The sequence below is a fragment of the Branchiostoma belcheri genome, unplaced genomic scaffold (assembly GCF_001625305.1).
Source record: "Branchiostoma belcheri isolate BF01 breed outbred unplaced genomic scaffold, Haploidv18h27 scaffold61, whole genome shotgun sequence".
NCBI lineage: Eukaryota > Metazoa > Chordata > Leptocardii > Amphioxiformes > Branchiostomatidae > Branchiostoma > Branchiostoma belcheri.
Genome location: NW_017804254.1, coordinates 356825 through 371796, shown reverse-complemented (window position 1 = coordinate 371796; position 14972 = coordinate 356825). Strand labels below are relative to the sequence as shown.

Here is a 14972-nt window from a genome sequence, read left to right as displayed (position 1 = left end):
CGAAAGCTAGTGGATACTAGCTGAAACGTCTGACGTTTTCAAAATCATATCCAGTTGCTTGAGTAACTGTTTTTTGGCGTAAGATACGTTGTACATTCATTCATTATGAAAACACACTATATGTGACAGTAAAAAATAAATCATGTAAATCAGGACTCCTGTTTACAATTATAACACTCACACCAACACTTGCTACATCTACAAATGTTATATCTATACACATTTCCATCTATACCATGTAAAATATTTTTCGATATTACCAAAACATGACAACATGGCCATGAAGGTACAGTCTGTTCCATTCAGACACAAAGACAAGTAGGACATCTAAAAAGTATACAGATTAAATATGGAAGAAACAAAAAAATGACAAAAAAATATGATAAGAACACAACAGATGTTAAGACCAGCTGAATCAGTGATGATATGATATTTGTAGAGACTTTTCACTAATTCTGAAAAACTTGTTAGGACACGGCTCTGTCAATATACAATTCTGATGTGGTATGGCACCTACATGTAGTATCAGGTACCTAAACAGAAAATCAGACATAGCGTCTCTTCCACACATTTATCATAAATATATTCTACTTTCTTCAAAGCTGAAATGCTTTGAGACAACAGAGGAATTTCATATGAAGTTCAAAAGACAATCTAGTAATTCGGAAAAAAAAAAGTGGTGACTTAAGTATCGAAGACACACCACACAAAAATCACGATAGTTTGACATTTTGCACTGATAGCTGCCTACGTAATTTGGAGTTGTCTGTAGAGTGGTCCGCGTTATTGTGCGTACGCGCCCGGTTGGGTGGACCGTCGTCGCAGGTTGTAGCGCGTCTGTTCAGCAGGCCTGGCGGCCGCTGGTGCCTCTGATCGCCGTCCTCGCTTCTTCTTCGCATCCTGGAGAGACAGGAAAGAAGATATCTGGAAGGTTAGGGATGGATTCTCATCTGTCATATTATAGCTCTACTACATACACAGTTAGATGTGGGGACTGGACAATGTGAACTGTAACATTGTTAAATTTGGTCTCACTTTTCAAATACATTGTACACATAAGCCTACATGTACACATAAGCCTACATGTACACATAAGCCTACATGTACACATAAGCCTACATGTACACATAAGCCTACATGTACACATAAGCCTACATGTACACATGAGCCTACATGTACCTCAGCATTTATTCTATTCCTTTTGGACTACTCTTTAACAATATCATAAAAGGTACCAAATGTACATTGTAACTGTATCAGTACTATCACTGTCTTTCCTATAAACTTCTTTGTTATTGTAGTAGATAAATGTGGTCTAAATGACTCATTTACTGTTATCAACAGGATGAGTTGTGAACTTGAGACAATGCCTCAATTGCACAACTTCGTACACATTCTGGACATTCTTTAGAATGGAGGGTCACCAAGTATAAGAGAGAACATTAATAATTAAATCACTTGCTACCAGATAGTACACCATTGTTAATGCTTACACTGTGTTCAAGCAGCTACTGCTTTGCTCTGTAGTAATGCACATGCCAATGTAAACCTTGAGGAATATATTGTTTTGAGGAGCACTTCTAGGTGCATCCTGCTATGGTATGAATGTCAAAATTCCCCTTCAGGTTCATATGGACAAGTGCAAAAAAGCCTTCATGTGCGCCATACTGTAAATCACTTTATATTTGCAGTACTGTTATATTTGCGTTTTCGCGGTCACTTGGGTACCGCAAATTTATTATTACTGCAAACAAATAATTCGCCGACTTTCTTTCTGCACCTGCCACCATTGTGAACATGTAGTTCCGCAAACATGTCCATTTTTCAGACCACAAAATTTTGCTACCTCGAATATAAAGTGATTTACAGTACCCATGAGATCTGCGCCACACTGCCTGCCAGGATTGATTAGTGCAACCAATGGAAGCAAACTATGGGTCCCTGCACTGGAAAACTGTGCCACCAGGTTGCAACATATTGTGTTATCAGTCTGTGCATTCACGTTGAATACTGACGATCTCCAAAGCACAATAATATCTACCAAAGTCGACGTAAATTCTACAGTTCTTGCATCTTTGTTAGAATTTTTACTGAATTGTGACTGTCCTGGTCCTGTAAAGGAAGAAATTCATGCTCTGCACATCTACATTCTAAAGCCAACCAAACATGCACCGCTGCTTGTGAAAAAAATTGTGCTTAAAATCAACCAACTACCAGTGGAATAGATGTACTTTGGTAGTTGTGGCCTTGGTCGTGCTCAGATCTTTTTCTGTTTCCTTTTCTGTGAGCATAGAAAAAAAACAAGAATAGAATACAACACGTGATTTTCAGAATGGTGTGAACCAGACAAAACAACAGCACCAAGAAAACTTCTTCCCTTCTATAAAAGGAGGCATTTGTAACATGTATGAATACTGCAAGCCTCAAATGCAGATGATTCCGTACTCAGGGAGCGTGATGGTGAATTGCATTGCCAATGTTGAATGGGACATTCTCACTCATTCAATGAATGATGCTGAATGTGTCACTCAATGCAACATTTCTGCTGAAAAAAAAAGTAGCCATATGGAGCCATTACTTGCATGAGCTACTCATGATCCTTTAACAAGAGATGTGTCCAGTGTTCTAGCAAGCACCAAAAGGGGGCATGGTCAGCGTAAAAAAATTTGAAATCTTGACCCTCTGAAATGCTCTTTCCTGGATTTTGAAGGAAAAGTTTTGCTGGTAGACTAAGCTTTGTTTAATGACATCCCTTTCCATTTCTTTACCTGCTGATTTTTCACCATCAAAGATGATGATTTGGGAAAAATTGTCGTCCATCATGAGTGGCAAAATTCTGTCAAATGATGGAAAGATTGACACTGGCTAGTACACTGGGTGTCCCATCTCACATAAGAGCAAAACGTTTTTTTTATTCCACACAAAAACTTACTACTGATCATGATTACATTTAAAAGTGATTACACTTAAAAGTGACTACTGCTTTTTTGTGAGACATAGAATGCATTCGTAGTTAAGTTCAACATTTAAATCTCAATGTCCATGGCAGCAAAAGCTAAACAAAGGCGGAAGCGAAGTTCTCACCACGTATGTCTCGTTGTAGAAGTTGCCGAAAAGCAGGATGTGGGAGATGCCATACAGGATCAGGGCCACGTTGTACTCGTTGGGGAAGCCGCAAGACAGGTAGATCGCCACGGAGGTGTGGACTATGATGGCCAGAAACTGGATCTGGACAAAAAAAAAGAGTGTGACCATACTGCCCTGTGTGCCCAGTCAACACATACAACAATGTCCATTTGACAATAATAGCTTCATGGCTCGAAATTCATTTTTGGGAATAGGAGCACTAAAATATTGGGTGCACCTTTTGCAGGTGCACCATATAAAATAAAATGAGTAGAATGTCGGCAAAAACTAATGAAAAGTACTATAACAATGATTTTATCATTTGGATACTTGGATATTAAGAATATGCTGTATACTACTATACATTTAACATCTTTACATATGTAAACCTATGAAAATACATCCACAGAAAAAAATTGGGTGCACAGCTCCAAATTTGGGTGCACTATGGTGCACCTGCACCCAGTATTTCCAGCCCAAAGCTTAGAAGTTAGATCAATGTCTGTACATTATGCTGACATTTTACAAACCATATTTTACCTACATGAAACAAAATCAGTGAAATGAAATCAAATTTTCTGATCTGTTTCAACTGTTGTAGAGAGGGAAAGAGACCTTGGCCAAAGGAGTGAGAAATGAAATTTTGAAAAGATTTAAATCTAGATTCATGCATGTTGTAAGTTGGGAAGAATTTCCACTATCACTAGTATCAGCTTCTTCAACTTTCATATTTCAGACTATTGTGTACATTATCATGCAAATCCTAGTCTACCACACTCAGTTATAGTACCCTGGGCTATCTGGTTTACCAGTGACCCTTACCAGTTGCAGGGTGGTGAGGTACCGTTTCCACCACAGGTAGGGCTGCAGTCTGGGCCCCACGGCGGCCAGCAGGTAGTACGTGTACATCGCCACATGGATGAAGGAGTTCAGGGTAGCCGAGAAGTACGCTGGTGAGAAGTACAAAGCAACGATAGTGGTTACATATATAAAAATTTGAAATTAACTATGAGATCATTTCTCCTGATATCTTTCAATGTGTTTCAGGTTTTTTTGACTTCCTGTCATGCTGCCTGTCAATCTTCCCCACCCATTAGCTGTCAACCTACCCACAGCTCAGCAACCCAAGTAAAAAGAAGCACTCAAATAAAATACACAGTTACAGTTAGCAGAAGAGCAGCTAAAACAAACTTACATTCTCCACCAGGGATCCAGCGGACTCCAACGAACCACAACATGGGCATGGTGGCGTGGTGATACACATGCAGGAATGTCACTTGGCTGGTCTTCTTACGCAGAATGAACACCACCTATTGTACACATCCACACAAAATAGTGTCAGTATTTCAGTGGTAAAAGTTTAGAGCTCTAGAAGTAGAACTGTGACGGACAACCACAAACATCATCAGTTTTGAGCAGACTCTATTGGTGAAGTTGGCCTGTTTTGTATTAGGCACATATAGGGGACATGCCGGTGTAACTGTTTAATGTTGGACTGTTCTTTTTGTTGAACAGATTTTTACTTACCGTGTCGATCAGCTCCACAAGCTTGGAGAGGAAGAACAGGTAACATGCCCTGGCCAGCTGGAAAATAGAAACAACCATGTTTTACTATGTGACATGTGTACATTCTACACTCAAAACTCAATGTTAACATTACCATTACCAATTACTGTACCATTGCCCTGATATCTTTTTTTATCACAGAAAATGTATACCCAAAGGTATACGGTTTGAGTATTTTTTTTAAAATTTACTATCATGTCCAGATCATGATATATCAAAACCAGACGTTCTGGTGCAGTACCGTGACAAGCTGCCTGGGGGCCCAAAATCAATCATTTCGAGCATCTCTCATGAAGACCTACCAAATATCAACTTGAAGATAATCCATCTAAGCCTTCTCCAGTTATGCTGTTGACACACACACAGAGCCATAAAACATAACCTTCTAAAGTTCTAGGCAGAGGTAATTAGCCGAGACCAAGGTAATCACACTGTTCATTCTGATCTGAATACTCCCTAGTCCCTACCCTAGTGGCTGTCTGGTTCTGACTGTAGTCCACAGGCTGGCACACTGGGCTGAACCCAGGGTTCAGGAAGGTGGTCATCAGGAACTGTAGGCGTTACAGAATCAATATGTTAGAAAAGGTATAAAAAAAATGTTTGCCTCCGTCCTTGATTTCCAAAATCCTGCCATTAAATTTATCTGCATTATGTATGGTAGGTGGAACCTATCAAAATCACGATTAGAAGAAGAAAGTGGCGTTGGATCAGACACACACTGCGAAAACCGCCAACGTCCATAACGAGAACAGCCCTAGACTGGAACCCACAGGGGAAACGTCACAGAGGCAGACCCCGCATCTCCTGGAGAAGAAGCGTGAGGAAAAATCTGGAGAAAGCCAACATAACCTGGCAAGAGACCAAGAAGATTGCGAAGAACTGGAAACGCTGGAGACTACTCACAAAGGCCCTGTGCTCCCGAGTGGGCGAAGAGGACTAAGTAAGTAAGTTGTATGGTAGGCAAATATGACTGACCTTAATCTTCATTCAGGAAAAAAAATTGTAGGGCAAATCTTATTTAGAGATGTATAATCTACACATCTCTGGGTGTATCTTGACTATAACAAACAAATCATCAATAACAAACATAGCATTCAACAAGAACGCTTGATGCTGGATACTGATTATGTACCTCGTAAAAGATGTATCCGTTCCAGGCCACGAGGACACCGTTGTAGGGCGTCATGAACCAGCGAAGGTCAAAAGGCTTTCTCTTGGCCATGAACTTGGGGCCCTGCCACACGAACAGGAGGTAGAGAAGCACCAGGCCATAGGTGAGGAGGGGCGAACTGACGAACGGCAAGTCTTTGGTCCGCGGGTCTGGAAAATGGTTGATGAATCTTTGTTAAGAGTTAATTATCCAATTTCCAAATTGCATTTCTGGTGACAATGTAGTCTCAACCAGACTCCTTTGCAGGTTGAATAAATGGGCAAAATTGGCCTAAAAAGGGATACAATTGGCCAAGGCAGTTAGCAGGCAGGCTTTTAGCTAGGGGGTGTCCAGGGTGTCTTTTGGACGCCCTGTACTGAAAATACTAAGAAATTGGACGCCCTACTTTTTGGTAGGACACCCTAAAGACGCCCTGTTTTTTTTCCACTCCCAACCCTGCCTTGCACACATGCCTCCCTTCAGCCTTACTATAAATACAAAAATGATGGTTTACTGAAGGAAAAAACTCAAATTCCTCAAAATTTGTAACTCAAAATGCAAAAAGTAGTGTTTGAGAGCATTTTGACTTTCAAAAAAGGCCCCTTAAAAAGCTTGTGCACCGTGCATCTTTGCTGAGCATAGCATACAATGCAAAAAATGGACGCCCAACAAAAAAATCCTAGCTAAAAGCCTGTTAGCAGGCCATATATAGTAGTACCAATACTGGTAGTTGATTTTAACAACTTATTCAACCTGTAAAGGAGTCTGGTAGAGACTAATGAGAATGGTGTACCAGGAATAGTTGACACTATACTGTAAGTTCATTTATATTCGCGAAGATTTTTTTCGCGAAACAATTTGGGAGTTTGTGAGGTCTTTGACTTTGCCAGTCTGTATTTTTTCCAATGTCGTCACCATGGAATGGACCGATATGCCGACAAGGTCCTGATTCATGCTTTTGAGGTAATGCCCTTGTAAATATTTGTGCTGAATGTAACTTTGATACAACTTACAGGGTTATCATTATTACAGTGGAAAATACCTACTCACCTGAAGTGGACTCCGCCCACTGATGGAATGCTTTAAGCCTTTCTACTACGGCTGCCATGGTGAATTCCTTCTACACACAGAAAATAACAGTTATTGAAACAACAGTGGACTGGAGAAAGAACTCAAACCTATTTTTCTGGTCAACCACCTTTTCTCTCTATAAATAGCAAGACACAGGCCCAACATGTCAACATACCATTCATATACTCCATTTCAACTTTTTTGCAAGGAAATTTCATATATACTGTATTCCTGCAAATTACTAAAAACATATATTTACAAATCATACTGAAAGGTGTACAGTTGTAACTAGAAAGACATCCTTTTTATCATTCTCAAGCCAAGGGCTTGCAACTGGATAGATTCTAGTAGTATAAATAGCAGAACACCGGCAACAGGCACACAATTGTTACATGTACATTATTGGGGTGTGCATAAATATAACTAAAGACAGTAATCTTCAGTGTCTGACAGGTCATGAATCATAATTAGAGGGACCATCTGTCACTGATGAGTGTATGTAAAACAGGTGCCCTATGTCTGGCACCTATGTCCCTAGAGACTGATTCTGTCTGTCAATCAAAATTAGCAGTTCATCAACCAACCAGAGATACTAGTATGTGTGTGTAAAATTCTTCCATTCCTACATTTTGTGCTCCAACATTTTCGAAGTGGGCGGGGCAATGGAATCAGTCAATTAAATGTGCACAGTTGACATGACATGACCATGGTTCCTTTCTATCACAAGGTTTTTGCTCTAGGGAAAATTCTCTCACATACATATATGGTAAGTCTGCTTACATGTTGGGCCTTTTTAGGTCCTTTAGGATATGGCAGTATGGATACTAGTCTTTGTTTGAGGCCTAGGGATATCAATGTTATGTAAGTGCATGACACAGGTCTATGAATGAAGGTACTCAGTCATAATCATAGATACTAGTAATCTCTCTTTGATCCACAACTACAAGTACTAGTATACAAAATGGCTGTCCTCTGGGAGTTAATCTAGTGCACATTCACAACATACCACAGAACATTTTTCAAGGCAGCTAGGTGATTTCCTAACGTTACATGTAAAAAACAAAACTGAAAAAAAAAATGTATGTTATACCAGAGTCCTTGGTTATACCAAGCGAGTTAAAGCATTTAACCTCCTTGGTTATACTAAGCAATTTGCAATATTTTATTAGCAGAGCAACAAAAAAAATCATGACAGTGAATATTGCCATTATTCTACCAAGGTGGTTATTATAAGTCCTTGGATCAAGGATATAACGTTAGTGCACTGCTTGACATGTTGTCCTGACCCTGACATATTAGGCATCATTTTCTAATTGTCATGCTAATTTGTAACTTCACTCAAGGTAATTTGGGGAAGCCCCACCCACGAAAAGGGACAAGCAATTTTAAGTCATGCAACCAAACCCCTTTTAACAAGCTGCACATATTGCGATACATGTACACTTCAAGTTCAGTTGGTTGAATTTTCATCACGAATTTTAATGAACATCAGGTGGATGATGAGATGGGTGGGAGGGGGGCAGATGTTTGTTTTACCACTTACGGTACTAGCACGGTACTAGTATTTTTATAGTCTTTGTATCCAGATCGGAATATTCTGGCGAGATTACGCAACGTCTAGCTAATGTACGGGATTAGTTAGATAAAGCACATACAGTTACATAAGACAAATATCATGTAAAAGTCAAATTTATACTGCTGCTCATACTCATAAATCATACCACAACATCATCGCCTGGTGTCTGATATCATGGGCCAGCTGATATTATTGGGCACCTGTCATCAAAATAAATTGGATCAGTGAGTAGGAAATACTTCTCTGTCTACAGACGTGCCTTTGAACGAGAGCAAGTGTAACGAAAATGATTAAAAACCTACCAGAAGTAACTAGCCGGTACAGGACTTCAGCTTGGTCCCTTGATCGGTCCAAATTCGGGCGGGAAGAAACTCCCTCTTATTTGCATATGAAAGGAACGCCGAATGGAGCCATAGAACTTCAAATTCGGGAGAATGTCGCCACGTGACGAAATTGACCAATCACAATGTCGCTAACAATTCCCTCTATCCTTTAATCTATGTCAAACAGATTTTGATTGGTTGTATTTGAGTCTGCGGTGATGTCGATAGCTGACACTGATTGGCTTATAGGATAACCAATGAGAACGTCGATAAGAAAGTTAATTATCGATAAGATGACTTAGAACACCATCGCTGATTGGTTGTTATGAAGCACATGCAGTAACCCGGCAAATTAATACACACAGACGGCCAGACCGGCTGCCGGACATTACTTACATATACCCAGATTTCCTCGTCATTCCTCACAGGTAGGCCTTTCTATTGTTCTTGGTCGGGATGAAGTTTATAACCTGATAAATCCCAGTACTGTGGGTACCAGGCTGTTGTGAATGTTGGGCAGGTTGTTGGGTTTACGTGCGGTTACATGGAGATCCGGCCTGCATGGTACAACACACCTGGTCTTGCTAATTACATGTATATGAACACTGTGAAATGTATTTAGGTCACTTTTGGGACATTATCTGTCATTACATTGTAGTATTCTACCCCCCCCCCCCTGTGAAAAGGTTTGATAAATTGAACCCATATTCAGCTCAGAGCGGAACATGTATTTTTTTATGATGGCACTCAATTTGCATGTCTAGGTTAGGGTTTAAATATACATGATCTTGATTTGATTTTCATCACCAAGCCTATTAAATACAATTGCTTGGTTTTCACAAATGAGGTTATGGTCAGCAACCAGCTTGGATTTCAGATGTTCTGTCCAGTTACCAGTATCAGCAAGGATTGGGAGGGGGGTGGGTGAAATTTTGAAAAAAAAAAGAGAAAAATATTATAATGTATGGTAAAATATAATATTTTTGGAGGGCTGGAAATAACATTGTACCAAAATTTGCTGAATTTTTAAGCCTACTATTTTTTTAATGAAAAAAAAATGCAAACAATTTTTTAATTTAGACTATAGCATACTAGTATTAGGCTTGGTATTGTCCTTGATAAAATAAACATATCATTATGTTATATGTAAGTCCAATAAAACTTGCCTTACAATATTTTCTACATATTACTTAGGGCCAGACAACATTTTCATGTAGAACTCAGTTTATTCATACTATAATCATAGGCTTTGGAAAGGTCTGTTCCCATGATCCCTGCAATTCTATATCCTGACACTAGACTAACATCACGCCATCTTGTTAGTCCACAGTTGTTTACCCACGGCAAAGCCGAGAGATTCCTGTTCCCCATTTGTAGATTTCTATGTGCCTTTGTGTCCCTTCCAGAAGAATTTTGCATTTCTTTGTCATCAACATACATTTGCCCCCCAGTCTTAAGATAAGCAGAGTCAATACTGTTTGTTTGTGGTACATACTTGTGATGTTGACACTCGACACTATTTAATTTTTAATTGAAGCATGAAGGTAGAACTAGAAGGCTTGGAGCCTTTTGTAAGCAAAATTACAAAGTAAAAAACCAACAAAACCATTTGTCCATTTATAAAAGCAAGGAATCATCTTAGATTAGAAGTATTTTATACAAACAGTTGTAAGAAAATGTATCTAAGTTAATGAATGTACAACAAATGTATTTTGTCAGTAAGCAGCCTAATTAAAATGTCCCCAAAAATGGAAGTTTCTCCCTACAACTTAGTAATGCAAGGGCATTTTATGGTATATAACATCCTTGCTATTATATGATAGTGCAGTCATCAACATGAACTTCTGTATGAGCCTGTAAGTTATTAGTATTACTTATAATATACAATCCATGATATACCTTTAGCCAGTTGTATATACTTGTTGCTATGGGAAGTAACTGAACTCTGAGCTATGTTCTTTGTCTTGAAAGCTAGTATCTTAAGGTGTGGCATTGATCCTTGCTATTGTTTTTGGGTCATTGTATACTGGAGAAAAGAATCTAGCATGGCGGTTACGTCGGACAGGTGTAATTGTGTTTGGGTGTAAGGTGAGAAGAGAGAGCCACATTGGTAAGAAATGTGAAGACATTATGTCTTACAGCTATTATGCCTACCTGCCTGCCTAAGTGCCCAGGCCAGGTACTGGCCCCTTGCTCCCCTCCGTCAGGTTCCTCCAACCAGTTCTGTCAAGAGCGATAGCCTCAGCTACACTTAGAGTAATCCCTGTGTCACTCTGGATCTGATCTTTCCACCTCTTGGGTGGTCTTCCCCGGGGTCTAGGGTTTTGGAAGTCCTGATGGTACGCCTTATAAACTAGCTATTATACTGTTTTATTTTATTTTATTGCAAGACCAAACCAGTTTTGAGAGGAACTGGTTAACTTACTACCACTAGTACCAGTTACTTAAAAGTTATTAACCAATTCCTCTAAAAACTACTTTGGTCAGATAGTCCAATAACACTTTCAAATGCCAAGTGTGAATTCCAAAATATTTTCCTTTGTTTTAAATTTATCTGTAGGAAGTACTAGAAATAAAACCATAAAAGAGGTTCATGCTTTATGTTGATATTTACATGGGTGATGCTTAACAATTGCACTTCTGCTGTTTTAGGTTTTTAGGGACCATGGATCTTATAACTGACAAGATTCAAGAGGGACTGAAGTACTATGAGTGGTGCCTCAGCTTTTCAGGTGAGGACATCAAATATCTGTACCTGTACACGATGTACATGTGTGTACAAAATAATTGTAGTACCTTTTCCAGGGCTGGAAATACTGGGTGCATGTGCACCTTAGTGCACCCAAAATTGGAGCTGTGCACCCAATTTTTTTCTGTGGGTGTACAAGTGCACCCAAATATTTTCGTATCAAAAGTATTCAGGATATTCTTGTCATTTAAGTGTCGAGAGCCATAAAAAAAAAGATGATGTCAGGTATTGTACAAACCCTGCCTAACGATACAAAATTCCTTCAATCCAGACCCGCGCGTGGCGGACTGGCCCCTGATGGACAGATGGGCTCCCACGCTGTACCTGACGGCAGCGTACCTGCTGATCGTGTGGCTGGGCCCCAGGCTGATGGAGAAACGGAAGCCCATGGAGCTGACGTGGCTGATGGTCCCGTACAACTTCGCCACTGTGCTGCTGAACCTTTACATCTGTGTGGAGGTCAGTACATATAGAATACTACATGGTACAGGGCTGGAAATACTGCGTGCATGTGCACCTTATAATTAGTGCACCCAAATTAGTTATTACATGGGCCAGAACAGCTGTATTGAAAGTTACTGCAGCCCAGTTATGACACAAATGTCACAACCTTCGGTCTGTTGGGCTGCAACTGCAAGATTTTGAGACTTAAATTAAAACCATAAAGTTCTACTGTGTTTAACTTAAGATGTGCAATTATATTTTATTAGGATGATTCCAAAAATCTACTAGACGTATCTCCCGTTAGTATGAGACTGACACTTTTGTATGTTTTATTTCAGCTGGTCACGGCATCCTGGTCTGCAGGGTACAGCTACTCCTGTCAGAGGGTCAACTATTCCTATGATGTCAATGAAGTCAGAGTGAGTCCCACCACTATTTTATTTGTTTTACCAGCTTTTGTCTTCAAAACTTAGAGAGACTAGGAAGATTAGACATCCAAGTAATGAGATATGCAAGGAACTTGTTACTCTGAAGCAACTGGATAGATTCTGTCAGATGTGAAATTTTAATTATGTTTACCAAAGGAAAACATATTGTTTTTGCTTTGTTTCTTCTTGCTTCCAAACACTGACCTCTGACCTGGTCAATGACTTGAACCAGACTGTCTCTCACCATGGTAACTGGTGTTGGGTTACATAATGTTTCAATTTTATAGTAGGAGGGATTTAGACTCCTGTCACCATATATGACTGAATGTGTTTGAGTAAGAGCAGACCATATGTGAAGGTAAACATTATGCATTTGCTTTGAAGATGTTACCTTTCTAGTATCAACTAAGTAGTACTTTTCATCAGTGACCTGTTAAAGTGTGTTGTTTTCAAGCACAAAAAGATCACACTTGTGCTTCTTAGCAGTCACAAACAATAGAAATGTTATGTTTTTCTGAACCACAGATAGCGAGCGCCCTGTGGTGGTACTTCATCTCCAAGCTGCTAGAGTTTGCCGACACGTTCTTCTTCATCGTACGCAAGAAGAACAGCCAGATCTCGTTCCTGCACGTGTACCACCACACTACCATGTTCGCGCTGTGGTGGGTCGGGATTAAGTGGGTGGCTGGGGGGCAGTGTAAGTACAATATGTTTGTAGTGTAAGTACAATATATTTTTAAATCGTCCAACGTGACATTGTTGTGTTCTGTTGAAAATGTGACATGTTTGTTTTGATAAGACAAAATCCACATTTGTACTGATTATCATCAGTAAATAAATGTGTATTTCTGTCAGTTGTTCATTCCAACATCACAAAACAACAAAATAAAGATTAACATGTGGCTGTGAATCATGATACAATGTACATATAACTGTTTTCATTATTTTTTTTCCTCTGGTTGCAGCCTTTTTTGGTGCCATGATGAACTCTGGTGTGCACGTGCTGATGTACACATATTATGGTCTGTCCGCAATGGGCCCTCGTTTCCAGAAGTATCTCTGGTGGAAGAAGTACATGACTGTCATACAACTGGTGGGTAATTGTTTTTTGAGTAGTGAAAAATCTTTTTGTCTGGGAAATGTAAAACAGTTCTAAGAAGCAGGCCATTTGGCCTTTTTGGGGGAGTTTTATGCATGTACTATTGGTGTAGAAAAATAATTAGATCCAAAGAAGCAGGCTTACAGTATTATGCAGTTTTTGGTAATCCTATAAAACAGTGTTTTATCTGGAGCAATAAAGGAAATGCAAATTCATAAGTCAGTTTTAGAGATAGCTGAAATTTCAACTTGTTTTTGTCCCAACATTTCATAGATTTTGCCTTGAATCGAGTATAATATATGCTGTAAAGTTCACTTTTACCATCATAGTCTGTTGCCTGTTACTAAAGACATGAGGTTTTCCACCTTTTGCAGACCCAGTTCTTCATTGCGTTTGGCCACTGTGTGCAGTCCTTGTATGTAGAGTGTGACTTCCCTGGGTGGATGCACTGGGGCCTGCTGATCTATGCCACTTCACTCATCGCCCTCTTTGGAAATTTCTACATCAAAGCTTACAAGTGAGTACGATTGTTTATGTATATCAGTAGTTGTTGTACGTGGTTGATTATGAAAGAGTTTTTGTTACGTTGCGTTACATTGATTTAACATTACAATGTGTCTTAATGTCCCTGGCATGTACAGGTTAGATGTGACAAGTCATTTGGTGTAATATAACCAGCTTCTAAAGGTGCAGCGTGCCTGCAAAGCTGGTGTGTTACACTGAAGGTTGGCAGTTACACTGGCTATACAGATACACTGTAATAATTTGCCAATGATTAAAAAACATTGTGTATGTCTAATATTACATGACGGTGCATCTTGTTTCTTTTTCTTCCATTCTGCTTAACACTAAGATAAGCAGCAAAAAAGTCTTCATTTATCTCATTCTTTTTTTTTTTAGGAAGCCTAAAACTGCTGTAGGAGCTGGGAAGACATCAGACAAGGACAAGACAGGGAACGGACTACAGCACAAGAATGGGTTCATACAAGCCAAAAAACAGCAGTAGAATAAAAAAAACGACAACAGAATGTTTGTGTAGTACCAAATGTTGTTGACTTAAGCCACGATCGTGAGATTGACTTAGAAATATTGCATCACGTAAACATGCATCTATGATTTAGAAATGTAGTTTTAGAAGCTTGAGAAGGACTGTGTAGGATAGTACTCCCTAGCCTAAATGATGTGTGTATGATGATTTTATGACGTATCTTTTCAGCATGAGCATTTCTAGTAAATTCTGAATAATTAGGATATGGAACAGGAGATACTAGTATACATGTTACAATGTAGTGTAGTTTTAGGCTGTATTGTCTAGTGATGTTGTGACAGATGACAAAAAATGGTGTATGTGGAAATGGGCTAGAAAAATGATTGTGGGAAAGAATATTAACCTCCAAATGGCTTCAGGGACTGATGAAACACTAGTTCTTGCACAAACGC

The 14972-nt window shown here is 39.4% G+C and overlaps 2 protein-coding genes across 7 annotated transcripts; one reads left to right on the top strand and one right to left on the bottom strand.

Annotated features, from left to right (window-relative positions):
* Positions 1–88: 88 nt before the first annotated feature.
* LOC109482923 (elongation of very long chain fatty acids protein 4-like) lies at positions 89–8905 on the bottom strand. 3 transcript variants are annotated; one of them, XM_019785819.1, is made up of 10 exons: positions 8792–8905; positions 6893–6962; positions 5825–6012; positions 5160–5243; positions 4654–4710; positions 4322–4436; positions 3949–4076; positions 3085–3228; positions 2215–2281; positions 809–900 (listed from the first exon to the last, which is right to left on the bottom strand). In XM_019785819.1, exons 2-9 carry the CDS (start codon positions 6948–6950, stop codon positions 2258–2260), a joined length of 798 nt encoding a protein of 265 aa, XP_019641378.1. In that variant the 5' UTR covers positions 6951–6962; positions 8792–8905; the 3' UTR covers positions 809–900; positions 2215–2257. The 3 variants fall into 3 exon arrangements, with proteins under 3 accessions (XP_019641376.1, XP_019641377.1, XP_019641378.1); XM_019785817.1 differs by lacking the exon at positions 2215–2281 and having other exon boundaries at positions 89–900; positions 8792–8904; XM_019785818.1 differs by lacking the exon at positions 2215–2281 and having other exon boundaries at positions 89–900; positions 6893–6959; positions 8792–8881.
* Positions 8906–9122: 217 nt separating this feature from the next.
* LOC109482921 (elongation of very long chain fatty acids protein 4-like) lies at positions 9123–14549 on the top strand. 4 transcript variants are annotated; one of them, XM_019785813.1, is made up of 8 exons: positions 9123–9240; positions 11465–11544; positions 11833–12020; positions 12344–12424; positions 12959–13130; positions 13399–13526; positions 13907–14049; positions 14433–14549. In XM_019785813.1, exons 2-8 carry the CDS (start codon positions 11478–11480, stop codon positions 14536–14538), a joined length of 885 nt encoding a protein of 294 aa, XP_019641372.1. In that variant the 5' UTR covers positions 9123–9240; positions 11465–11477; the 3' UTR covers positions 14539–14549. The 4 variants fall into 4 exon arrangements, with proteins under 4 accessions (XP_019641372.1, XP_019641373.1, XP_019641371.1 ...); XM_019785812.1 differs by lacking the exon at positions 9123–9240 and adding an exon at positions 9307–9332; XM_019785811.1 differs by lacking the exon at positions 9123–9240 and adding an exon at positions 9309–9376.
* Positions 14550–14972: the final 423 nt, after the last annotated feature.

Coding starts and splice junctions, on each gene's coding strand:
- LOC109482923 (XM_019785817.1), bottom strand. CDS start 6,950: ATGGCAGCCGTAGTAGAAAGGCTTAAAGCATTCCATCAGTGGGCGGAG. Junction 4,077..4,321: donor CTGGATCCCTGGTGGAGAAT/GTAAGTTTGTTT, acceptor ACTTCTCACCAG/CGTACTTCTCGGCTACCCTG. Junction 3,229..3,948: donor ACCTCACCACCCTGCAACTG/GTAAGGGTCACT, acceptor TTTTTTGTCCAG/ATCCAGTTTCTGGCCATCAT.
- LOC109482921 (XM_019785811.1), top strand. CDS start 9,357: ATGGAGATCCGGCCTGCATG. Junction 13,527..13,906: donor ACATGACTGTCATACAACTG/GTGGGTAATTGT, acceptor CACCTTTTGCAG/ACCCAGTTCTTCATTGCGTT. Junction 14,050..14,432: donor TTCTACATCAAAGCTTACAA/GTGAGTACGATT, acceptor TTTTTTTTTTAG/GAAGCCTAAAACTGCTGTAG.